We start from the raw sequence: 25,948 nt of genomic DNA on the forward strand, positions 1-25,948 counted from the left end.
AGATTTTTCCTTTATCCCTGCTCCCTAGTCTCCTTTATTAAGGCTTTGAGATGGGGAGGATCTTGCTTTTGAAAGACTTAACATGTGGTCTTCTGGAGATTATTCTGGGGCATTGTGGATTTGCTCAGACCCAGACAGAGCCAGAGGGATACCTCAGATCAGAGTTAGTCCTTCTTCCCTAAAAAGCTGGATCTCCCTGTGTTCCTCACTATCTGAGTTGGGTGCTTTACGATTTGGTTTTTTAATGGTTGGTGGATGTTGAATGGCATCTGAGTTCCTAGCCTGACAGAACAGTAGAAATAATGAACTAAAAACAGACTTAGCATCTCCAGATGAAACTTCTCCCTTGCATAATCTATCATTCTTTATTTAGGCATGCAAGAGAAATTCTCATTTCCAAATTTTTTAGTGTTAAGTTTGGTCTTAAGCTTGGATGACTTGTCCAGGCTTTGTGGCTGGTAGGGGAGGAATCTTGCCAGATTTAGATGTTTCTCCTCTGGATTCCCAGTATCAGCACACTGCCTTCTGAAAGGCCAAATGTGTGTCCTTTTGTTTGTGAATCCAGAGTGATATTATTATGGATTGGTAGCAACTGATGGTTTTGTTTTTGTTTTTTGTTTTGGCCAATAACTGAAAAGTCCTAAATTGCAAGTTTTTAAGTTTGAAGAGCTTCTTTTTTGTGATTGTGGATGTACTTGTTGGCTTCTGCCACCTAACTGCCATATCATTTGGGGCAGAAAGTGGGTTTTACAAACTTTTGTGTTCTTGTGTCTTGCATATGACAGGTGCTCAAACATTTGAATTTGTTCAGATCTTAGGAAGCTGGCAAGGCATAAATGGTGACACTTTTAATGAAATTTCTCCCCTGAATCTGTTCCTTAAAGGATTTTTTTCTAGGCAAGCCAATAAGTTTTTTAGTTTATTCCTTCTTAAAAACAAATGGTAGGCAAAACGATGAATAGTGAACTGAAGCCTAGAAATAGAGAAAGAAACATCAGCTGATTTTAAGGCTCTAATTTTGCAGAAAATTCAGAGTGTCAGGCAATGTGACACCACTTGGACCAGTACCACTCTCTCCAGTCTCTGTGCACAGAGCAAGATTGCAGTGGAAGAAATTCTGAAGCACGCACCAGTATAGTATCCCTTTCATTTTAGGACCTGGGGCTGAAGTCATGAGAGGGCTGGGGAAGGACAGGAACGATCATTTGGAGCCTTTTCCTCCACCTCAGCAGAAGAAAACATTGAACTATGACGTCATCTCTGCTGTGCCTTTTTTTTTTTTTTTTTTAACCATTCTTCTCACAGTTTTCTAACTAGGAGGGCAAGAAATCTAAAGGCTCACCTCCCTGGCTTCCTTCACAGACATAGACCAGAGATAAACATGTGGTCAATAGAGACACACTGACCCACAAAACCAAAAGACCATGAACCAAAGGGCATCATGCTAATCTCACTTCTCGCTGAAATGACTAGTTTACCCAGAGATAGGACAGCAGTCTGAAATCTGAAGAGTTCCCCTCCATAGAACAGCTCAAGCTTCCTACCTGACTGATTCTAAAGTTCATCTGGAAGGCTAAACACTCAAGACTAGGCGGGGACAATCTGTAGAAGATAACTAACTGGTCAGGTAGGTAGATGGAGGAAATCTGCTAAGCCGGATATTAAACACTGTGAAGCTACGGAAATTCAGATGCCTACTAAAGAAAAAAAAAACCAAGCTCCTTCTCTATTGATGAGGGAGTAAACATGAGGCAGCAGTTTTTTCCTGTCAATTTGAATATCATCAGTCTTTTTCAGTGAGACCCTTGAAGAAAAGTCTATCTTATACTCTTTGAAGGATAACTTAGTGGTATCTGTCAATACTTAATGTCATACTAATTTCCTTCTATGAATCTATCTTGATGAAAACATTCACACAAAATATAGAACAATGTGTGTGCAAGGTTTTTTACTGCCCAAAGAATGGTGACAACCTAAATGTCCATCACTAGGGAAATTAAATCATGATGAATCTATATTGGAGAGCACTGTACAGTCATTTAAAAAGAACGGAGAGAATCTGTTTCTCTATTTGAAATAATATTCTTGCTATATATAATCTAGAGGAAAAAAGCACACCTTGGCAAAATATTGGATCCCATCTTATCAAAAATAAAGGATGCATAAACACATATGTATCCAAACATTTATAAAAGTTTATATTTTGTGTGCAATAGGGACATATGTCTATTTGTTGTGTGTATTTCAAAGGACAGGTAACAAGTTAATAGTAGTTTCCTTTGGAGAGTAGCTAGATGAAGACAGGGATGGACATAGGTACATTTTACTTTATACCCTTTCTTTGTGTTTGCTGTATATCTTAAAAGATCTTCTAGGCATTGTGGTACAGATTGTTCACATAGAATTATGTAGTATTATTCTGTGCTTTTCTTTTTGTTAACATGTGATGTTATATTACATGCACTAAGCTACGATTTACTTTTACTTTTAGCAGTACTGTCTTCGAGAGCTCCCTCTTTTCAAAATATGGAACATTTTCCTAATGAGTATATGTGGTTTTACCTCATTCTTTTTAACTGCTGTGTAACATCCCGGAGTATGAGTGTAATCACAGTTTATCTATTCCCCTATTTATGAACAATCTGCTATATGCAGATTTTTGTTATTACAAACAATGCTGCAATAAAAAATCCTTACATGTGGTTTTCTTCACAGGTGTTTGTATTTCCCTAGGCTAGATACACTGAAAATAGAAATATTAGGTGAAAGGATAAAAATTTTAAATTTGATATTGCTCGTTTACACTCCAAAAAGGCTACACCCCTCTGTGGTTTTTCTGACTCCCATCTATACTTTTGTGTGAACGGCTTAGGGCAGTAGGTAAGGTGATAACTTTCCCAAAATTGCTCTGACTTCTGCCCAAGGCCTCCCTCAAGCTTAGAGCCATCCCAAAGAGACTGACATATTGGCAAGGAATTACATTCCGTGGTTCCCTCTTTCAGTCCAATTCCAATTGCCTTCTTTCTTCCAGGATCCCTCATAGTTTTTATCCATATGCCTTCTTATTTTCTAGCACTACTGTGGATTGCTTTAAAAGCATATTTGTAAGATGTTACCACTGGGGAAACTTGGTGTGAAGGGTACATGGAACTCAACATATTATTTTTGCAACACCCTTTGAGTCTATAACTATTTAAAACTTAAGTCGTTTTCAACCATATTTGTCATTTCTAGGGATATGAGTTGAGTGAGAGGCGAAGTCTGGAGCAAGTTAATCATTTTGATTCCATCCTGTTTTGCATCATTTCAGAAAAAAAGTTTCTTTTGAAATAGCAATAAAATTCCATGTACCTTTTTTAAAAAATGGATAAAGTGGATTGATATTTACAGATGTGAACAGAAATTCACAAAAATAATTTGATTGTTTTATTTGTCCATTTTAATAAGGAGCTTGTATTTCATGTTTAATTAGAAAAACAAAACCTGAGAATTGAGATGAATCACAAAGATACATTTCAATAAAAAGAGGCTCATAAATGGATTGGAATGAACAGATACAGATTTAATGCTTCCAGAGATACCAGTTTGTATTCATTTTTTATAAACATTCTCCATAAAATATTCCCTTTCATGGTGATAATCATAATGGTGATGTGTCATTAAACTTTCTGTGGAAACACATGAAATTATAAATGTATAAATGTTCAGTTACAGCACGCCTACTTTCAGGGATCCAGGGAATCGAGATCCAGGTTTGCAAATCAGGGGAGCATATTCCTTTCAAGTCTGGGCCACAGTGGACCTCTTGTTGGAGTAAAGATGCTTATTAGTCATTATTTTGAAGCATCATTTATTGTTAACAAATAACAGCAGTACCCAGTTAATAATCCTGCTTGTGTGCTTCAGGGAAATCCCATTGTATTATTTCTTCTTGTCACTGAGGACCTTGTTAAAATTAAGCTTTCACGCAGGACACTGTGCTAATACATGGTAACTTCTCACCCTCACTCTGCTTTTCTGAGCTTGAGACAAGTCTCAGCTGTGAGCTGGTGCTCTCTGCCTCTGCCCCAGAGATGAGGTCCAGATGAGATTTGGAGAGGAGGGTCCCAACTCAGTGCCTCCTGAGATTACCCTATTACTTGCACTTTCTAAATAACTTGTGGGAAACTGTTGCTTATAAGTAATTGTTATCTACTATTTTCCATAGGCTTTTTGGAAGGGACGTAAAAAACGGAAAGAGTACATGAGCAGGCGGCAAACATTCATTGATAACACTCCTTCTATTGTGAAGGTAAACAGCCTTTCCTACTGTATCAAATGCTTGACTTAAACCTTTCCCCTCATTTTAGTTTTGATTCGGAAAGACAGAACTGTGGAAAGAGTATGGATGAACCTTGAAGTTAGTTAGAAGGGAGTCCTGGGCTTGGGTCTCAACTCCACTACTTAGTCAATTAAACCACAATAACTGGCTCAGGTTCTTTACGTGGTTATGAGAATCAAAGTTGAAAGTGCTTTGTAACCAGTAAATGCTTTTTGTCTAAAAATCCAAAGTGGTGATTTAAAGTCTAGGGAAAACCCAAAATTATTTGGTGTTCCTCTTATCACATTAGCTAATAATACTTAAACTTAACAGCACAAAACTTTAATTGTAAGGAAATTGATGCAGAACCAATGACAAGAGCAATCAGAGCCAATTTAGGACCTGTATTAGGGTATTGAGCCAGTCTGACTCAGCTTTCCACTAACTGAGCTGATTGCTCAGAGATGAGAGGAAAGAAACAGGTGCTGCAGTACCCACTGTCCCACAGCTGGAAACCAAAGGACTGTACAGAAATGAACTGTAGACAACTTAGAAATCTAGATGAGAGTGGGAATAGTGAGGCTGCAGAGAAATTAGAATCAGATTAGATTAGTTTAAAAGACCTGAACTGTGAAGGAAGAGAAGGACATGGTCTAGAGTCATCCCTTTTTAGCCCTTCATTTAATAAAATAAGGTCCTGCACTTATCATGGAGCAAATGCCTTTTCTCTGAGAAAACTGTCAGTGGCAGTTGGTTCCTCATGAGACCTCTTTATGTTTTCCTGTAAAAACGTAAAGGATTTTGGATCCACTTAAAGGTTGTTAGAAGAAACCCTGGCATTAGATAGAGGCTTAGTTAAATTTGATTCCCTTACTCATTGCAACTCTCAGCATAATGCCTTGCCCTCTTGGCTTTTATCTCTTGAGATAAAAGCGAAATATTACAAAGCTACATTACCTTCCCCATCTCTCTCCTTTTAAGGTGGTGAGAGTAAGAGTAACATATAAAGTGTTTTTGATTCCTTTAAGAGAAAAAGCAATGAAAAAAGTAGAAAATGAGTAGGCTTGAGATAGTTAATAGTTTACCAGGCTATTTATTTTTATGTCAAATAAAATATCAATACTATTTTCAGAAAGACTGCATAGAAAGATATTTAGACCTGTTTGGTAATTACTTTGATTTCTCTATTTAACTTATTTTTAGATTCAGTCCTGGTATCGAATGGTAGCAGCAAGAAAGAGCTACCTTTCACGACTGCAGTATTTCAAAGATCACGTAAGAAAAACACTCGTGGGTTTTTATCCCGGCTGAGAATGAACTAAATGAATGTTTTCTTGAATGTTAGCATTGAATGATTTTTATTAAATGATAGAAATGAGCATTATTAGAAAAAAAATAGATCTTAGATTTCAATGTTATACTATTTGAAGGCTTACTTTTTTATTCAAAAATCAAGTTCAGAGTGAGACTTCACCAGTCAGGACTGGGTAGGATATGAATGATAGGCTAATAACTCTACAGAGAGGATATTCTAAAGAAATATTATTTAACACTGCATGTGCAGTTTTTCTGACCTGCTACCTGATGAAATAGAAATCCACAGGAGGAATTTTTCTTCAGAATCTTTAAAGAATAGCCATGAGAACATAGATTGGATCATCCAAGTTCTGTGGTAAAATTCTTCTCTCTTTTTAGATCTCTTTATTTGAGCAGTCCCCTACAATCTCGTTTATACTTTTAGCTTACTTATCTGATCCTTTCTTCAAGGAAAACAGAAAAACAAATTTTGAATACACTACATGCAAATACTCTCGGTTCTAAAATAATGGGAGTCCACAAACTGTGGAGTTGATGGAACTCTGGAAGGTCATGACTTGTCTTGATCTTTTGCAGAAAAAAGAAATTGTGAAAATACAGTCGCTATTGAGAGCAAACAAAGCTAGAGATGATTACAAAACATTGGGTAAGTGTTTCTGAAACTGAGCATGGATTCCTTAGAGAACAGACAAGGACAATTTGTTTCCATGTTAGTCACTTCAGACAATACTGCAAGAACAGAGAATGCTCATTATTTCCTGTAGATTTTGATTGTCTCCTGTCAGAGCATCTGAACTGGTACAAAAAGGGACATGTGGTGACAGGAAATGGGCCTTTATATTGTCAGTGGCAGGGAAAAGCAGGGTGGATATAATTTTTTCTTCAGAAAGAGCAGAGTTGGCTAAAATGCTGATATTTTTAGATTAAATTTGAACCAGAGTTGGGAATCTTATGCAAGAGCTAACCAGAAAACATGCTACCATTGGAATTGCTTCATTTATTAGCTGGCCTATGATTTTTTTCTCTGATTTTAAGAGTAAGACATGTTCATATATGAAATTTTGGAATTAAGAATAAGATGGAAAAAGAAGAAAAACATGTAGTCTCATCTCCCAAAGAGGATAACTATAAACATCTTATAATGTAATTCTGGACTTCTCACAGTACCTATGATTTTTAAAAATATTTTTCTTATATACCATTTGTAGAAAGTTTGAAAGCAGCAGAATATCCAAAAGAGAAAATAAAGATCATCCAGAAATAATCACACTTTGTATCATCAACTTGCAGTCCCAACTCTGCTGGTTTTTCTGTTTTTCACATGTTGAAAATCATCCCTTATATACTGATGTTTAAACATTCTAATTAGCACAAAAACATGCACAGGTACTAGATTAAGTGAAGGATCTTACTCATCAATTTATGAGCAATATTTTTAAAAACTTATTCAGGTCACTCAAAATTAGTTTTCAAAGAATAATCATTACTTGGGTCTCTTGGTAATGAAAATGGTCCTCTTCTCTCTAATGCTGCTCTCTTTTTTTTTTTTTTTTTTCTTTTAGAAAATATATAACTCTTTAGTAATTTTGCTAGCACTGTGTTTAGGAAGTAATTCAGCTGGCAGCCTTTGGCATCCTTTGTTGTGAGAATCTATGTGAATTATGGGACAAAGTACATGGTTCAAAATGATTTTCCCTGGTACTTGTTAAGGAAAAGCCTAGGGAAACTTTGGAAGCCAGATTCTGCCTCCAGCCTACAGAATCTATTGATAATATCTTATTCCATTAGATTCTAGAATTTAATATGAAAGTCAGTAAGGAAAGATCAGCTGGTCTTTTCAATGCCACAACTTCTTCACCTTTGAATTGAGAGTCAGCTCTCATTTGGTAGGTTGTCTTCAAGTGTTTTACAAGAACACTGAATTAGGGAGTTTGTTTTCTGAGCCCTAATATGCTACAAAAAGGTTTGCTAATGCCTTTGTACATAAAAAAACAATTTAAGAATAAATTTTCCAAATGAACACGGGCTCATTGTTGTTTCATTCCAGGTAACATATTTTTGTAGGTGGTTGTGGTGATGTTTTTCCTTTATTTACATTTTGTTTTTATTTTGTTTTGTTTTGCTTTTTAATATCAAAGACAGAGAAATTGCAATTTAAGACCTAGGCAATTTTGTTTTAAAACATAGATGGCACATAAAAAACCATTAGTGAATAAGTTAGATCTAAGCTTCTGTGGGCTTTGGTAAATAAAGTGGTTTGTGGTAACTGAACTATAAATTTTCATTTCTTTCAATTCAACATCTTCATAAAACTAAGACATTTTTTGAAATCTAAAAAGAAATGATCATTTTTCTTAGTCTATCATCTGTTCTCATCCTTTCCCTTTTGAAAGGCATAATCAGTCTGACTCAGATACTTGGAAGTTGCCAGAACTAGGATGTGGCCATTTATAGCTGCCAACTATGAAGTTATATTTCTTGAAATTAAAATACCACAAAGTGATTCCTAAATGGAAGATGTCGAAAAGCCTAGAGTTGATAAAGAAAATAATCATTTTAAGCATTAATAATTAGTAAAGCTGAAATGTCTACTAGTTGTTTCTAACAGGCCTGCTAGCACATTCAAACATAGACAGTTCTTGGGAGAGGGTTATGGAGCCATCAACTATAGACATAAAGGGATGGCTAATGTTTGATCAACTTAGTTGCAATCATGAGCTCTGCTGCATCACTCAGGTTTTTTCTGAAATGTTCATGCCATCAACAGCATCTTTGTTAGAACTGGAACGAAAATTAATTCACACGTGCTTCATGATCAGGAAATGAAGGGTTCCATGTCTCCAATAAAGCCCATCATAACTGACAAAATAATGATATAGATAACTCTCTATTTGGTTGTTCAGGCCAGGTTCATGCTGTTCATTGTTCATATTGTTGGTTTAGCTCCTTTTCTTCCTTGAGTGTCAAAACACCACCAGAACCAAGTTGGAGGTAAAAGGAAGATTGACAAAAGCCATAAGTATAAGGGAAAAGAAGGTTATTGACATTGCCCCAACTGGACTGGGCTCTTTCAAGTCATTTCTGTATTGCCGAGCCTAATCCTTCATCCTTGAAGGTCCAGACAGTTTATTCTTGCAGTTTACCCAGAGATGATCTCACGATACACATCATTTTTCTTCAAGAGTCAGAGTGCCAAGAAATTAATGTGTAAGATTCAAGCTACTAAAAGAAAGCCTTCTGGAAGCTCTGGGAAAATACCCCTCTGGAGAGCTGATGCTGGTCACCCTCCCTTGGTCGATGCTGAAGGGACAGGAACCAACTTTCAATTTCTAAAATCTTTGTTTTCCTGCCAAGCAGAACATTCGTTCCACTTATTGTTCCACTGCATCCTGTTTAGTCTTTACGGTTTTTCCTTCATTGACCTTTTCTAATTCAGTCTTCACTGAGTTCCTGCTCCTTCCCAAAGGTTTTTGGTCTGAGAGAAACCACTTTCTACTTCCTGCAGCAAGAACATAAATCTCTTATCTGGCTCAGACACAAGCTCTCAGAGCTGAGGTAACGTTCTTTCCCAGGTTCCCCATCTGTAAAGCACAGATAGTACTATCTTCTCAGTGCATGAGTCCTGGGAACGGGGGAGAGAGACCTGATAAACGAGTGCCACATAAATAGAAAATAGTGGCACCAGACATTATCAGTGAGGCACATTTATTGGTATGGTCAGTTGGTTTCCTTGTCCAGATTTTACATGGAGCAGTTTGAGTCCCTCCACAGGCCAAGTACTTTTGATCTTGTATTTTTTCTGGTAATGCTTTATTAAGACCTGATTTCCTTCCTGTTGGTGACAGTTCCAAGCTTCCATAATTAAATTACACCTATTCCTTTCCCTGCAGTTAATTCCAAAAACCCACCATTGACAGTAATCCGCAGATTTGTACACCTGTTGGAGCAAAGTGACTTAGATTTCCAGGAGGAGCTGGAAGTAGCACGATTAAGGGAAGAAGTGGTAACCAAAATCAGAGCCAATCTGCAGCTGGAGAAAGACCTGAACCTGATGGACATCAAAATTGGACTCCTGGTGAAGAACAGGATCACACTACAGGTTAGTGGAGTTTGTGGGACTATTGGCTCCCAGAAGAGAGAAAATGCATATGTATACATATATATATATGCCCATATACCTACATATATGTATACATATGTACACACTTATATATACACACACTCACAACACCTTGGTCCAGCTAAACTATTTGGAATCTGGAATAAGTTGGCCAAAGTTCATTTACCATTTTTATTACAAAATCTGTGGTCTTCAGACCTACAAACTTCTATGCCCCTTTTTATAACATATTTTGTAACGCTGCCTCCCTTTAGATTCTGAAATAAAATTTACATATAATATACTCTTCTCATATGTGTTCCTTAATAAAACTAGGGCCTTTATTTTACTAGAAATAAAAATAAAGCAATTTATAATAAAATACATATTTTGATATGAAAATCCTTGGGCCTGACTACATCAGAAAACACAGTAATGTGGCCAGAGGCTTGGGTGTCTTCACAGAATAACCATGAACAAGAGAACTACAGAGGAGACTGATTTGGGTGAGTGGTATGGCTGTCAGGGATCTCTTTTTCCAAATTGGCAAACAACTCTTCATAAAGTTCAGAATAAGCAAAGTGGGCCCAATTTACACAGCAGTTGCAGTCCTGGCAAATTCAGCATATATTAAAAATGTGAGGGAAAATGTATAGTGCTTCCATGTACAACAATTAGATTCCAGGCTCAGATGATCACAGACAGATTTTCTACCTATGTGCAAATCCAGCAGAACATGTAATAGTCTTGCCATGCAAAATGTGGGACAGCTATTTGTGCAGGCCTGTCCCACAAATTTCTGGACAGTAGGGCATCTGACATCCCTAGCCTTCACCCACTAGAAGCCAGAAGTGCCTTCTGATTGTTAAAATGTTCAAAAACACCCCTACAGGTTTCCAAAATGTCCCCCCAGAGTGGTACTGGCCCAATAATAGCCTCTAGATAAATAAGCCATAGTTTTATTCTTTGTGAAACCTGCCAATGCCAGAGCTCTATAAAACAGTATGAAAAGTAACGTTTTTATCCAAGAGCAGGAAACTTCTAGGGTAAGACCTCTCTCTCCATGTCCCAGCCCCTTTCCAGTATGCCACATCAGTTTTCAGAAAAGCTGACCTTTCCCAGGCTCTGAGAAGGCTACAGTCGGTTGAAGGTGGAGAAGCAAATGCCAGTGACTGAGCAAATGGTTTGGAAAACTGGAGAGGAACAGTCCAGTGAGACCCCCAATTAGGTGGAACTCTGAATGCCCCAACTGTGTCCTCCAGCCCACATAGAGATAATAATATATAGCTGAAGAGGAAATAAGGAAAACAGCAATTTGTAAAGTGGGAAATGACCATCTTTTCTAAATATTAAAGAATAAAACTACATTCGTTTCCCTTATTTTTTCCAGAAAAAAAATAGTACTTTACTCTTTAAAAGAAAAAAAATCATGTATTGTTTGACACATATGAGAACTTTTAAAGTATAATCTATTCCAGAAGTTCCTTCCAAGAGTACATTTATAAACTTTTAAACTGCTCTTGTACTTAGTCCCATAAAATTGTAAACAGGAAATGTCTGGACTTTAAAAATAAGCCCTTAGTTGCAAAACTGTAAAGGGTTTGAATAATATGTCTTTTATGAAAATACAGTCATTGCACATTTCCAGTGATTTTTCTTTGAGTGGTAGAATTAAACTTGAGTATGTGTTCAGTAAGATAAAAGGTTTTAAAGGGAAGTGGCTTAGTTTTTATAGAGCAACTCTAGCTCTCTCTGGTGTAGTGTTTTCTAACTCTTTTAAAATTGGCAGTTCTAAAAACCTCAGACAGTGGGTGTGTGAAGTGGCTAATGTTGGTATTAGGTAAAAAGAATGGTTTGGAAAGAGGGACACAAAGCAACTGAAGGTGGAGGTTTCTTACAGGCATAAAGAAGAAAAAAGATGAAGCATACACTCAGATTAAAGGAAAACTTAACCCGAAACTCAGCACTAGAGCTCAGCAGCTATGAGTGTCAGTATTACCTTATACAGCAACTGTTAAAAAAAGCTGAAAAAGAGTTCAGACCTCAGTTGAATGAATGAAGCAGATCTGGTTAGGACTAAGGCAAATCAGGCCAAAAAAAGAGTAAAGGATGATATTGACTGTGTTTTAAAACGTCAGCTTCTGTCTTGAGACCAAGGGAAGAGATGTTTATTTGGTGCAGGATCTATATTTTCTGCAGCACACTAAATTTAACTTGTGCAGTCAGTTTACTCAAACACCATAATTACATGGAACTTTGAATAGGAAGTGAGATCTGACAGGTTTGTACAGGTTAGTGTGAAATTCCAATATATCAGAAAGTAATTTGGGCAGAGAATGAGGATATATTTGCAGGGCCCTCCTGGGGAAATGAGGGAAAATGTAGAAATGTTGTACTTCCCCACCTGGGTTATTACTGATATTCTCACAAACATTGAGGACTAACAATTTGGTATGATGAACCCTCAATCTTGGGGCTTGCCCTTGTGACACTTGTTGCTGCAAAGGAGAGGCTAAGCCTACTTATAATTGTGCCTGGGTCTCCCCCAGAAAATCTCTTTGTTGCTCAGATGTGGTCCTCTCTCTATCTAAGCCCACTCGGCAGGTGAACTCACTGCCCTCCCCCCTACATGGGACATGACTCCCAAGGGTATAAATCTCCCTGGCAATGTGGGACATGACTTCTGGGGATGAGCCTGGACCCCGCATTGTGGGATTGAGAAAATCTTCTTGACCAAAAAGGGGAAGCAAAATGAAACAAAATGGTTTCAGTGGCTGAGAGATTTCAAATGGAGTCGAGAAGTCACTCTGGAGGGCATTCTTATGTGCTATATAGACATCCCTTTGTAGTTTTTAGTGTATTGGAATAGCTAGAAGGAAATACCTGAAACTGTTGAACTGCAATCCAGTAGCCTTGATTTTTGAAGACAATTGCATAATTATGTAGCTTACATGGTATGACTGTGTTATTGTGAAAACCTCGTGGCTCACACTCCCCTTGTCCAGTGTATGAACAGATGAGTAGAAAAATGGGGACAGAAACTAAATGAAAAATAGGATGGGATGGCGGGGTGGTGGTGGAATGTTTTGGGTGCTCCTTTATACATTTATCTATTTATTGTTTGTTTGTTTGTTTGTTTATGGAGTAAGGAAAATGTCCAAAAGTTGATTCTGGTGATGAATGCACAACTATATGATGGTACTGTGAATAGCTGATTATACACTGTGCCTGACTGTGGGCTATGTGAATATATCTCAATAGAACTGTATTTTTTAAAAAAAGGAAAAACCTAAATGGAAACTAAAAGTAATCTTGAATCTCAGCACTAAAATTCACATTTATGAGAAATGTTTATCATATAAAAGCCCAGATTTGCAGGCCAGGGCTTCTTGAAACCCAGGTTTGAGATTTACTTTACTATTTAATAATACTACTTCACTGCTTATCTTAGCTTTTGACTTTGAGCATATTCCTTAACCTCTCTGAGCTTTGTTTTTCTCATTGGAAAATGTGCTTGGTGTTTTACATGTATTATTTTTTTTTACTTCAGTTTTATTGAGATATATTCACGTACCATACAATCGTCCATGGTATACAGTCAACTGTTCACAGTACCATCATATAGTTGTGCATTCATCACCCCAATCTATTTTTGAACATTTTCCTTATACCAGAAAGAATCAGAATAAGAATAAAAAAATAAAAATAAAAAAGAACACCCAAATGATCCCCCCATCCCACCCTATTTTTCATTTAGTTTTTGTCCCCATTTTTCTACTCATCTATCCATACACTAGATAAAGGTAGTGCAATCCACAATGTTTTCACAATCACACTGTCACCCCTTGTAATCTACATTGTTATACAATCATCTTCAAGAGTCAAGGCTACTGGGTTGGAGTTTGGTAGTTTCGGGTATTTACTTCTACCTATTTCAGTATATTAAAACCTAAAAAGTGTTATCTATATAGTGCATAAGAATGTCCACCAGAGTGACCTCTCAACTCCATTTGAAATCTCTCAGCCTCTGAAGCTTTATTTCATTTCATTTTACATCCCCCTTTTGGTCAAGAAGATGTTCTCAATCCCACAATGCCAGGTCCAGATACATGGATTGTTTTTAATCTTCAAAGGCAACTACTATAATATTGCTGTTATTAAACCCATTTTAGAGATTAAGAAACTGAGGCTTAGAGAAGTTAACCTGTATAGCGTCACAAAGCTAATTATGCTCTGCAGATACCTGTATTTTTATGACTCCAAAGCCCAAGCCCTTTGTACTAGTCCACACCTTCTACAGAAATGTTTATATTATATCATGCTGCCTGCCTGCAGATATTCTGTTATTGAGGGAAGAGAAAAGATGATGGCAACCAGGCAACATTGAGATGTGGGGATATCTTGAGCCAGCTTAATATTGTTGCCCCCTTCAAACCAGTATCCCTCAAATGTTCAAGATTTATTGAACATGAACAAAGGAAATCAAGTTTCTAATAATAAGAAGTATATATGCCTCCATTTGTAACCCCTATGTGGTTGGTGCCTTGTCCCCTTCTTGATTTTCCCGAAGCAAACCTTGTATTCACACAGGGGCAGTAGTGAGCAAGGCAGAATCTCCCACGGAAGAAGGAAGAGAGTAGAGTGTGCAGGACTCGACACGTGGACACCCAGACACTAGCTGGCTCTCCCCTCACTCTTTCCCCCCAAGGGCTTGGCATTTGGCTCTGTGGGTTTCCCATCCTAGAGTATTCTCCCTGTCTGTCCTTCATCAAACTCAAACTTCTCTATGTCTAATGCAGAGGAATTTAGTTCTGCTCCAGAGCTTGCCTGCTGCCCCTCCCTCTCTTCTATATATGTGGAAATCCATTATCCCAAAGATTAAGTCTGGAACAAAACAAAAATTTTCATTTTCCAGGTCTACTCTCCATTGGAAATAGTTGGGAGAGGGGAATTATAAGTAACAAGATTTTTTTTAACCTTGTCCTGTATTTGAAATCAAGGTAATCAATGCATTCCATGATTTTGAGGCAGTTTGAATATTTACATGCCACCAGTTACTTAGAGGGGAAACCTGCGTTAACTGGAACTGTTAGCCAGACTTAATGCCAGTGATGTCTTAGCACTTCTTATACATAGGGGTATGAGGTAGAAACCTGCTTAGTCTTCCCCTAAACATCGATATGGTTTCTACTCCTCCCTTATTCATCTTGAATATATTCTATCTATATGTAGAACAAAGGAAAAATTGTTCTTTTCAAAAATTTTATGGAAATGCAAATGAAATCCCCTCCCTTCCTTCCCCATTGTTCTAGTTTGCTAATGCTGCTGGAAGGCAAAACACCAGAAATGAATTGGCTTTTATAAAAGGGGGTTTATTTGGTTACACAGTTACTGTCTTAAGGCCATAAAGTGTCCAAGGTAATGCATCAACAATCGGGTACCTTCACTGGAGGATGGCCAATGGTGTCCGAAAACCTCTGTTAGCTGGGAAGACACGTGGCTGGCATCTGCTCCAAGTTCTGGTTTCAAAATGGCTTTCTCCCAGGATGTTCCTCTCTAGGCTTCAGCTCTTCAAAAATATCACTCTTAATTGCTCTTGGGGTGTTTGTCCTCTCTTAGCTTCTGCAGAGCAAAAGTCTGCTTTTGAAGGCTGTCTCCAAAATGTCTCTGTAAGCTGAAGCTCCTCTCTCAGTTCCAGTGCCTTCTTCAAAGTGTCCCTCTTGGCTGTAGCAAGTTCATTCCTTCTGTCTGAGCTTATATAGTGCCCCAGTAAACTCATCAAGGCCCACACTGAATGGGTGGGGCCACACCTCCACGGAAACTATCCAATCAGAGTCATCACCCACAGTTGGGTGGGGCACATCTCCATGGAAACATTCAAAGAATTACAATCTAATCAACACTGATACATCTGCCCACAAAAGATTACATCAAAGATAATGGCATTTTGGGGGACATAATATATTCAAACCGGCACACCTATACAAGCAATTAAATAAGTGTTTATATCAAGGTTGCCCCTCCCTAAGCTGAGACTGAAAAAATAAAGTCATAGACCTGAAAGCAGTGGATATACAACAGCATGGAACTAGCTTACCCTAGAGTTGAAGGGCTTTTCTTTATTTCTAGGGACTGACCCTAGCTAAGGGAGAATGGGCGAGCTGGGAGGTAGGGGAGGTTACCCACAAGCTGACCTAGAGCTTGTCCTGTAGACAAGAGCTGACAGTGGTCCTCGTCCCCAGGAACAATTGAAAATAGGGGTGGGCACATTATCAATTATCAAAATAACTAGGAGCCCCTGTTGACATTTGGTGGGCAGAGGCCAGGAAAGTAGAGGGGCTTGCAGTGCCTGCACCACAAAGCACTGACTGCCTGAAATGCCCAAAGTGCCCCACTAAGGAACAGCAATCACACTGTAGGCTCAAGGGCTCAGGTGAGCAGCTGGAAGAAGTCTTAGGAAAAGGAACTTTCTTATCACCAAATTCAAAGGATGATGACCGAGTGCTAAGTGGCCGAGCAGGCATTCTAGGGCAGTGGATTTCAGAGGTGGGTCATGTCCCAGTGGTGGGTCATGAAATCAATTTAGTGGGTCACATTCAGCAACTTTTTAAAAAATGGGATAGAATAAAATAAAATAAAATAGAAAATATCAGAGTGTGTTCCAGTAGTAAGGGTATTTCATATGTGAGTGTGTGTATGTATCTGTGTTTACCTACAAAAGATGTAAAATATTTCATGCTGCAGGTCTCTGTAAAAATGCTTGATAGCCCCTGGTCTAAAGAAGCTACTCTTGTTCGTGACCTTTAAGCTCCTGAAGGGGACACAGTACCCTGAAGAGTGACCATTTGACAGTGTTTTCAGCCACATGTTCTAAGATTTCCTGTAGGTTAAAGTGGCATGATAGGAAAAATGAAAACTCATGTTACATATTTAGGGTTTAGAATGAGGATTCTTTTCCCTTCTATCACTAATTAGTTTCTATAGTGCATTTTTTGCAAGTGCTTTTTAAAAGAAAGATATTGATAATTGACATGCCAAAAAATTCACTCTTTAAGTTTACATTCACTGGTTCTTAGTACATTTACAAAGTTGTGCAGTAGTCACCTCTAGCTAATTCCAGAACATTTCCATCACCCCCAAAAGAAACCTGAATGAAAAATGTTTTGAAATTGGATAGTGGTGATGTTTGCACAGCCTTGTGAAGATACTAAAAACCATGGAACTGTACACTTTAAAAGAAATATGTGAACCATGTTTCAATTTAAAAAAGAAACCCCACACATTATCAGTCAGGCCTGCTCCCCTGCCCCCATCCTCCCACCCAGTCTTAGGCAACCACTTACCTACTTTTTGTCTTTATGAATTTGCTTACTCTGGACATTTCATATAAACACAGTCATGCAATATGTGGCCTTTTATGACTGCTTTCACTTAGCGTAATGTTTTCAAGGTTCATCCATGTTGTAGCATATACCAATACTTTATTCCTTTTATATCTGAGTAGCAGCCCACTGTGTGGATCTATCACTGTTTATCCATTCTTCAATTGATGGATATTTTAATTGTTTCCACCCTTTTGGCTGTAATAAATAATGATATGAACATTGATGTACAAGTTTTGTGTGGACATATGTTTTCATTTTTCTTGGGCATATACATTTCATTTTTCTTGGGCAAATCCACAATAGGAGTGGAATTGTTTGGTCATATGTTAACTCTATCTTTAACTTTTTGTTGAACTGCCAAAATGTTTTCCACGATGGCTATACCATTTTACATCCCCACCAGCAATATAGGAAGGTTCCAGTTCCTCTAAATCCTCCTCATCACTTGTTATTGTCTGTATTTTTTATTATAATCGTCTGAGCAGGTATGAAGTGGTATCTCATTGCAGTTTTGATTCGCATTCCCCTAATAATCAGGAATATTGAGCATTTCTTCAGGTGTTTATTCACCATTTGTGTATCTTGTTTGGAAAATGGCTATTCAAATCCTTTGCCCATTTTCAGTTGGGTTATTTCTCTTTTTTTTGTTGTTGTTGGTTTTTAAGAATTCCTTATGTATTCTGGATGTGAGTCCTTTTTGCAGATACATGATTTGCAAATATTTTCTCCCATTCTGTGGTTTGTCTTTTCACTTTCTTGATATGTATCCTTTGAAACACAAAGGTTTTAATTTTGATGAAGTCCAATTTTTTTTTCTTTTGTCATTTGTGCTCTTGGTGTCATATCTAAAAAACCATTGCCTAATCCAAGATCACAAAGATTTATGCCTATGTTTTCTTTCAAGAGTTTTATAATTTTAGATTTTACATTTTGTTTTTATCCATTCTGAGTGAATTTTTGGATATGGTGTGAAAGAAGGATTCCAACTTCCTTCTTTTCAATGTGAATACCCAGCTGTCACAGCATCATTTGTTAGAAAGTCTTCTTTCTCCATTGAATTGTCTTGACATCTACATTATATCTTAAGGGCAAATGAGTACAGCTTTGGAGAAAAATATTACAGAAGCCAAATTCACTTCCTATCTTTATTTCCTTAATAAGTTAACATTCTCTGTTCCTTTGTTTCTTCATGAGGGAAATGTGGAAAATTAGTCTTTCCAATGATGTGTGCTTCAGGGTGTCCATGAAGGAAGGAGGTGAAGAGTACCAGAGGCAAAAGTAGTAATTTCATTTAAAAAAAATTTTTACAGGATGTAATTTCACACAGCAAAAAGTTGAATAAGAAAAAAGGAGGAGAAATGCAAATATTGAATAATGCTGAAAACCAGGGAATCAAAAGTTTGAGTAAGGAGAGAAGAAAAACACTAGAAACTTATCAGCAGCTGTTTTACCTCTTACAGGTAAGATCAATTTATCTTTCACTTAGTTTTGGATAAATACAATATCCCATAGTTGTGATTTAAACTTGATTTCTTTCCCATGCTTCAGTTATAGTAGTGTCCATGTTCTCAGAACATAATAGTGTATGTATTTTGAGCACACAATAAATATCAAGTGCTATTTATTCTAGGTGATTTATATACATGATCGCATTTAATATTTCCCACAACACTGGGAACGCTGAGAAAATAGGTACTGTTTTTATTCCCATTTTGCAGATGAGAAAACTGAGGCACAGCCAGTAAATGGCAAAGCAGGGGTTTGGGGACCCAGGCAGTTTGACTTCAGAGCCCATATTCTTCACTACATTGTAGTTGTCATCTGCAGAAATGGTATAAGCCTAATAACATAAGCAATTCCTGTCAATCATGAAAAACTTAAATTAACCGCATGTGAAAACCAGATCTCTATCAGAACCAACCTGCCCTACTTCCTCTGGAGAAATAGTTGGGGTTAGGAAGTAGTATGTCTTTTTATTTCATTATTGTCATGGCATTACTATAATTTAAATGAATCGTTGTTTTCCACTGCTTCCAGTGTGTCAGTGAGAACTCCTAAGTTTACTCGGTTACGGTTGGACTTTGACGGACCAGTTATTGTTTTGCTTGACCGCTGATTCACCCCATCCACCTTAACAAGCACATACAGTTAGTCCCAAAGGAAAGTGCGTAAGCGATAGTCGTGTATCTCAACAAGCCTCCCCTTCAGAGGGAAATTTTTCCAAAAGAGGAGGATCGGTAGTTCTTCCTCATGAGAGTCAGGGGCCCCTCTAAGTGGGGCCACTGCTGTTTCTGCTAATTCCTTCAAGGCCTAAGGATGCCTGAATCTTTGCTTGAGGACAGCACTGCATTAGGGGTACAGTGAACATATCACCCTAAACCAGGAAACGAGGTGTGGCTAACCCCATGGAGAGGTGAGATGTTAATTTTGGTAGAGATGAGAATTCTCCACTTAAAATAATAGATTGGAGAATATTTTCTTCAAAAAGGTGTAGGTACCATGTACACCCACCATGTGGCAGCATAGAAGAGAAAATATTAATATTTAGAATTGTGTCGGTAATCCACTGCTTAATTCCAGTAACCCTTAAACTGGGAAGGTTTTTCATTCAAGTCAGATTAGTGGTCAACCACTGATTGGAAACTTAGTCTTAAGCATGTTTCATTTGTAGTAACCATGACCTTCCAAGTTTACATAGCTTCTTTAGAATTTCATTTTCTACTCTCAGATTTTACAATTTATGGCACAAGAAAATTTAATCATTGGACTACAACTTTAGTGTTTACCCTATTATATAAGTGAAGGCTCATTAACAGAAAGGAGAGAAAGCACAGGAGTATGTTGAGAATAATTCCACCAGGTGTTAGCCCTGAAACGTTCCAAAACAGATGATCCCAGGGCATGGCCATTCAGTTGTTCCCCAGTGAAGTGTCTCTTGAAATCATTTATTTTTCTCCACCTTCTTTCCTCTCTCCTTTGGAGACATTAGTCATAGATCAGTGAGGACACTAGAGAAACAGATGGCCTGGATTTCTTTGGCTCCTTGAGTTATGCCTTGGCAAGAATCCTTAGCCAAAGCAGCAGATCAGCTAGTAAAGGTTTTGCTTTGGGTTTGTGTCTTCATTATTAGCCTAAGTTTAAAGTTTTTTGGTCATCTGAGGAAGAAGAAAGAAACTGAGAGGAATGACTAGTGGGTTCCTTTAGCTCTAGAATTGAGTACTTTCTCATAATTCCCATAAGCTTAGTGTGGGAAAAGTTTCATTACAGAGCTATAAAGAAAAAGTTGTCCTGAGCTTCTTATTCATAAAAGTTCAGCCAATCATTATGAGCTTGAAAGTAAATCTAAGTAGTAAAGTAAACCATAATTTGGGTTTTCTTTAAACCTTTAAAGCCAAACTACTTGAGCATATCGGATGAATACTAGTTTTAACATATGGAAAAGTAGTAACCTGAAGAGTAGGAGCATTAAATTTCTCTGCCTGAATGTTTTCCTCTTCAACCTAAATATTATTTTTCCTCTCTATCCTCCACCTGGGAGATGGAGCTGCTGGAGAAAAGCGGTGTAACCACGAAGGCTGGTGCTGCGTGGGATGGAATCCACCCTCGGCTGAGCCCTCAGGCTCTGGGTGGATTAAAAAAAAAATAATTCCTGTCAGTCTTTCAGATTATCTTTTTTCTTTTGGTCAGTTTCTTCTGTCATTTCCCTCATCGACACTGACCTTCACCCCCCTTTTCAGCCTTCCTACATCACTCCTTTCTTCTCAGTCCTTCAAGCAAACCATGGCCACCTCACTGTCTCTACATGTAAATGTATCCTTTTCTTTTTCTTTATATTCCCAGAAGATGGAATGTTTCTCCTTCCATTCATCTGTCAGTCCTTCCAGGCCAGTCTGAAGGCCCTTGGTCCATTCTTGCCAAGTCTTGCCTTTGTCCATTCTTGTCAGCCTCTTCTGATACCACAGTCTATTACTGACCCTCTCTCTTCTGTGTCTCCAAAGTACAAATTAATATATGACTCACAGGGCCAACAATGAAAAGTATATATAATTATATATTGTATTACACTAAATTTATCATATTATGAGGTATATAGCACTTAAATCCTATCACAACTTTATAATATGGCCTCTATAATTTAGTATTAATAATTTTAGCTGACCCCCTTTTAAGTCTTGTATGCCAGGTCCCCTTCTGTGTGCTTTATACGTTTGAATCGTTGAAGAGCAGGAAATTGGGTGCTGCTTTCTATTTTAATAATATATTAACCTACAGTCTTGTGTGTGGGGGGGGTTCTTTTTCTCTCTTTACTTTCCTTTTAGACCGATCCTTCCTACCTGGCTAAGCTGATTTTCCAGATGCCACAGAACAAGTCAACTAAATTTATGGATACTGTTGTTTTCACGCTATATAATTATGCATCTACTGAGCGAGAAGAATATCTACTCCTCAAACTTTTTAAAACTGCTCTGGAGGAAGAAGTAAAGTACGTGTATAAATATCTATAAAAACACCAACAAATAGATCCTTTTGTTAGTGGTAGCTATCTCTGATTTACAAAAATAATTTTTAAATTATTTTTATAAGTTACCCATGTATATAAAAATGCATCAATTTTTCTTGCAAAATCTCTGTATCATATAGATAGATTCAGGTTCAGTTTTCTCCTACTGTTGATTCCTTTTTTCACTGTTAAATTAACTTTATTTACATGTATACAACAACTACAAATCAAAGCTTATTGCAAGTCAGTAAGAAAATCTAACATAAAACTCTCAGTAATAAAAAAAAGCTATAAAAATGTTGCAGGCATGGGGATAGTGGTCTGTGCTAAATCGTCCCCTCTTCTTACTGAACTTGTTACTTTTTGGTAGTTTATTTTCTGATTCAGTTACTATTTTAAAAAATGTGTAGGTAGCTATGACAGTTGGCAAAAAAAAAAGTATGAGACACATCCTGACATCCTTAGTCAACTAGGTGGACCTTAACTGTCTTCCTGACTTCTTGATACCTTAAGCTATGCTAGTTGCTATGGGTCTCCAAAGCATATTAGCCAGGCACTTGTGTCCTCAAGATATCTGTAGTCTGCATGAGAAGCATGATTCATGAAGCAGTAGTTAAGCTATGCTGTGGAATGAGGTACGTACTCCATGAGTGATATACATGCAACAGAAAATTAGAATGATGGAAAGAATACTTCCAACTATTTGACTGGTGAAAATTTTAAAGAAGAGGTGCTTAACCCCAAGCCTTGAAGAAGAGTTAAAATTTTTTTGAGAAGAGGTGAAGAAGGAAGATAAGGCACAGTGGTGGTGAACACAGATTGGGCAGAAGTGTAAGATATGTTTAAGAAAGTAGATTAGTCTGTCTAAGATGTTGCTTGATTTGGTGACGACGAGGAGATGAAGCTGGAAAGCAGGTTGGAGCCAGATCAACCTAAGGGCAACCGTAACCCTTGGTTTATGTCACTAAACTAAGCTGGGCTCTATTAATTTCTGGGAAGCTGTGAAAGGTTTTTGAACAGGGTTTGTTCTGACTGCATTGGATTCTTAGAGGACTGATCTGCTGGGAGTGTATGAACAAGATGAATTGGAGCTTTGTAGGTTTAAAGGCAAGGAGGATGCTTCGATTATGGTTGTACAAACATGACATTATTTTCTTATTGAATAAATTATATTGAGCATCCACTCTGTACAAGGTTCTCTGGTAAGCACTGAAGTGGGGGGGGGTGAACTGTTCTAAGCATTGATAGATGTTAACTTGTTTAAGATTCACTACAACTGTGAGGGAGGTATTTTCATTTCCTCCATTATACACATGAGGAAAAAAGGTTAGGTAATTTGTTCAAGGTCATAAATGAGGAAGTAGCAGAGCTAGAATTCAACCCCAAGCAGTCTGACTCAAGAACTTGTACTGTTAGCTACTATGTTATATGCTTTTCATATCACTATAAAATACACCCACCCAACTCCAAAATATTATAAAATATTATGTCTGTGATGCATAGTCTGACTCTGCTGTTTGATAATTGCCCTGCCATCCTCCACTCATGCAAATCTATTGTCATCTTTAGAAATGTACAGATTAGGTCCTTTGGGAACCTAAAAGCACAGAATTTAGAAAAATTATGTAAGTCATAGAAGAGGATGAAAGTAGGCTTCTGGATGGAGGTAGCATTTTCAGCGGCATTGAAGAATAGGTAGTGCTTCAGACAGCAGGGATAGTGCGAGCATGGGGTAGATGAAAGGAAAAGCAAGTCGCTCATTTTAACAAATGCATATGATGCATACACAGGCCTAACGGGAACTTCTCTGGGAAGGTTGGGCCATGATGGAGAGCTTTAGAACATCTCACTAAAGCTTTCCTCTACAAATATCTATATTAATAAATTCCACATGAATCCAGTGAGTAATCCTTTAAGAAAGTAACTCTTATAGCAGTTAAGATGTGAACTAAGGGAATGAAGGAGAATAGACTGGAGGCAGGGGGTCCAGTTAGGAGGCTACAGCATTCTACATGGGAGAGGTCTATGGTCTAAATTAGGTCAGTGTTTGACAAATTGGGTTTGGGGGTGAGGGAAGCAGTGAGGAGGAGAGATGGGCTGGTGAGGAAGGAGCTGGAGGACTGAACTGGGCACCGGAGAATCTGCCTTTCGAGTTCTGGTGCTGCCTCTTACCAGCTAAGTGCCCCAAGGCAAGGCACTTAAGCTTTATGAGCCCCCCTTTCATCTTTTAATGGAATTAATTATACACTATCACAAGATGGGTGAAGATTAAAGGAAAGAAACTGGTTATCAACGATATCAGCAGTGCTGCCAATATTTGCAGAAATATAAAAGAAGCCATGAACTTGATGGCAACAGTGGTAAAGCAAGACAGGGAAAAGAAAAGTAGGGTTTTGAAAGGAAGAATCAAGAGTGCTTTGCAACTAGTTAGAAATAGAAGCCAAAGTAAGAGCAAAGTCAAAGATAACTTCAAGGATCTTAGCTTAGTACACTGGGAGAATAGTGTTTCCACTCAGAGAAACGAGAGAGTCAGAAGGACAAAAAAACACTTTGGATTTTCAGCACACTGAGTTTATGGTATAGGTGTAGAATATGTGACTGACAGTGTCTAGCAGAAAGTTGGAAATGCAAGACTGACCCTCAAGGAAAGTGATGTGGATTAGAGATTAAGATCAGAGGATAGGTCCTCAAGAGATGGTAGTGGAAGCTGTATATGTTAGTGAGATCTGACGGAGAGCATGTAAAAGGAAGACAGAATCAAAAAGGGGGAAGAAGAGCCAGCAAAGGACACAATAAAAGGAATGACCAGGTTAAATAAAGACCCAATACGGTGTTGTCTGACTGGGAAGAGGGAGGAAATGACAGCAGGAGGAAGTGGGCAAGAGGAAGGGTCAGAAGTTGCACACAGGCGAGAGAGAGGACAGGAAAGGTCCCAGGAGCCGGCCACTGGAAGTCAAGAAGTCCCGTGCTCGGCCACGTGATGTAGCTGGAAGCCCCATTGCAATGCATTTGAGTGGGATTTGAAGAAGCAGAGGCAGTAGGGGGTAGTTCATTCCATCAAGAAGGTGATTGTTTAAATTTGCTAACTATAGAAGGCACAATACTTGTACAGTGCCATCCAGAATTGGTGATCACAGTCCATTTTTGGCTCATACCAGCCTTCCAGATTGAAATTAAAGCTAATGAAAATGTTTTTTAGCTGCTAAGAATTCTCAGATAAAAAACACATCTTGCATATGATTGCTTCTTTTTAAATCACACCAACTTTGGTCTTCATGGAGAAAAATATAGCCCCACAAAGACCTTGCCAGGGAGGGAAAATATACATTGTTTAAAACTCTATCCATGGAGGCGAGCTGTTTCATTTTGACTCGGGCTTTTTTTAGATCTAAAGTGGACCAGGTACAAGAGATAGTTACTGGAAACCCTACAATCATCAAGATGGTCGTCAGCTTCAACAGAAGTGCCCGTGGTCAGAACACCCTGCGCCAGCTCCTAGCCCCAGTGGTGAGAGAGATCATTGACGACCATTCCCTCATCATCAATACGAATCCAGTAGACGTGTACAAGTCTTGGGTGAACCAATTGGAAACACAGACTGGGGAGGCCAGGTAACAAAGCCAGGAAGATGTTGACTTTTAATCACGTTTTACGATCATTTTTATTTTATTTATATATACTCTTAAACTGTGTTAAGAAAAAAAAAAAATGTATGAAGTCAGTTTTCAATCCAAGATGTTACCTTTCTTCGACATATCCATTAAGATCACATTCTTGGACACTTGCCTAAGTCATCTTGTTATTAAAATGGTATTCTCAAATCTCAGTACCAGTTGAGCCCCAATGCCAAAATTTCTGTAATTCTTTCTCTTGTTTATTTGTGTGTTTCTAAACCTAGATACAGAGATGGTTCATACTGTCTCCACACCTAATAATATGTACTCTTTTACAGTTACCAAGCAAGTAACTTTAGCCTGTAAGCGTTAGCAATCCAGGTAGAATTGGCTTATTCTCGGTGGGTGGTTGAAGATATAAGCAATTCCAGCTTTTTGTTTCCTGCAAAAGAATGCCTTGTGAAATAATTAAGGGTATGCACAGAGAATTAGCCATATTGGGTAGATTTCACAGTACTGTTTATAATAGCAGAAAGTTGGGGAAACTCAAAATATTTAGCCCTGGGGGATTTGTTAAATAAATGTTTGTATAGCACATAATGGACTAAGTAATTGTTTAGACTGGTGGCATAGAAGTGTATTTATTGGCATAGAAAAATGTTCATGATATATTTTTCAGTTGCAATTAAGTGCAATAACCCATTTTCTGTTAAAAATATGTGTATACATACA

At 37.9% G+C, this 25,948-nt stretch overlaps 1 protein-coding gene across 1 annotated transcript in view; it reads left to right on the forward strand.

Annotated features, from left to right (window-relative positions):
- The window catches only part of IQGAP2 (IQ motif containing GTPase activating protein 2), a 311,908-nt gene that overhangs the window by 255,718 nt on the left and 30,242 nt on the right, over positions 1-25,948 (forward strand). The window contains exons 18-24 of the mRNA XM_037801784.1: positions 4,208-4,291; positions 5,504-5,575; positions 6,194-6,263; positions 9,508-9,716; positions 18,412-18,561; positions 21,421-21,584; positions 24,989-25,213. Of these exons, the coding sequence (XP_037657712.1) occupies positions 4,208-4,291; positions 5,504-5,575; positions 6,194-6,263; positions 9,508-9,716; positions 18,412-18,561; positions 21,421-21,584; positions 24,989-25,213 (974 nt within the window). The remainder of the gene's footprint in view (positions 1-4,207; positions 4,292-5,503; positions 5,576-6,193; positions 6,264-9,507; positions 9,717-18,411; positions 18,562-21,420; positions 21,585-24,988; positions 25,214-25,948) is intronic.

The sequence above is a fragment of the Choloepus didactylus genome, chromosome 13 (assembly GCF_015220235.1).
Source record: "Choloepus didactylus isolate mChoDid1 chromosome 13, mChoDid1.pri, whole genome shotgun sequence".
Lineage (NCBI taxonomy): Eukaryota > Metazoa > Chordata > Mammalia > Pilosa > Megalonychidae > Choloepus > Choloepus didactylus.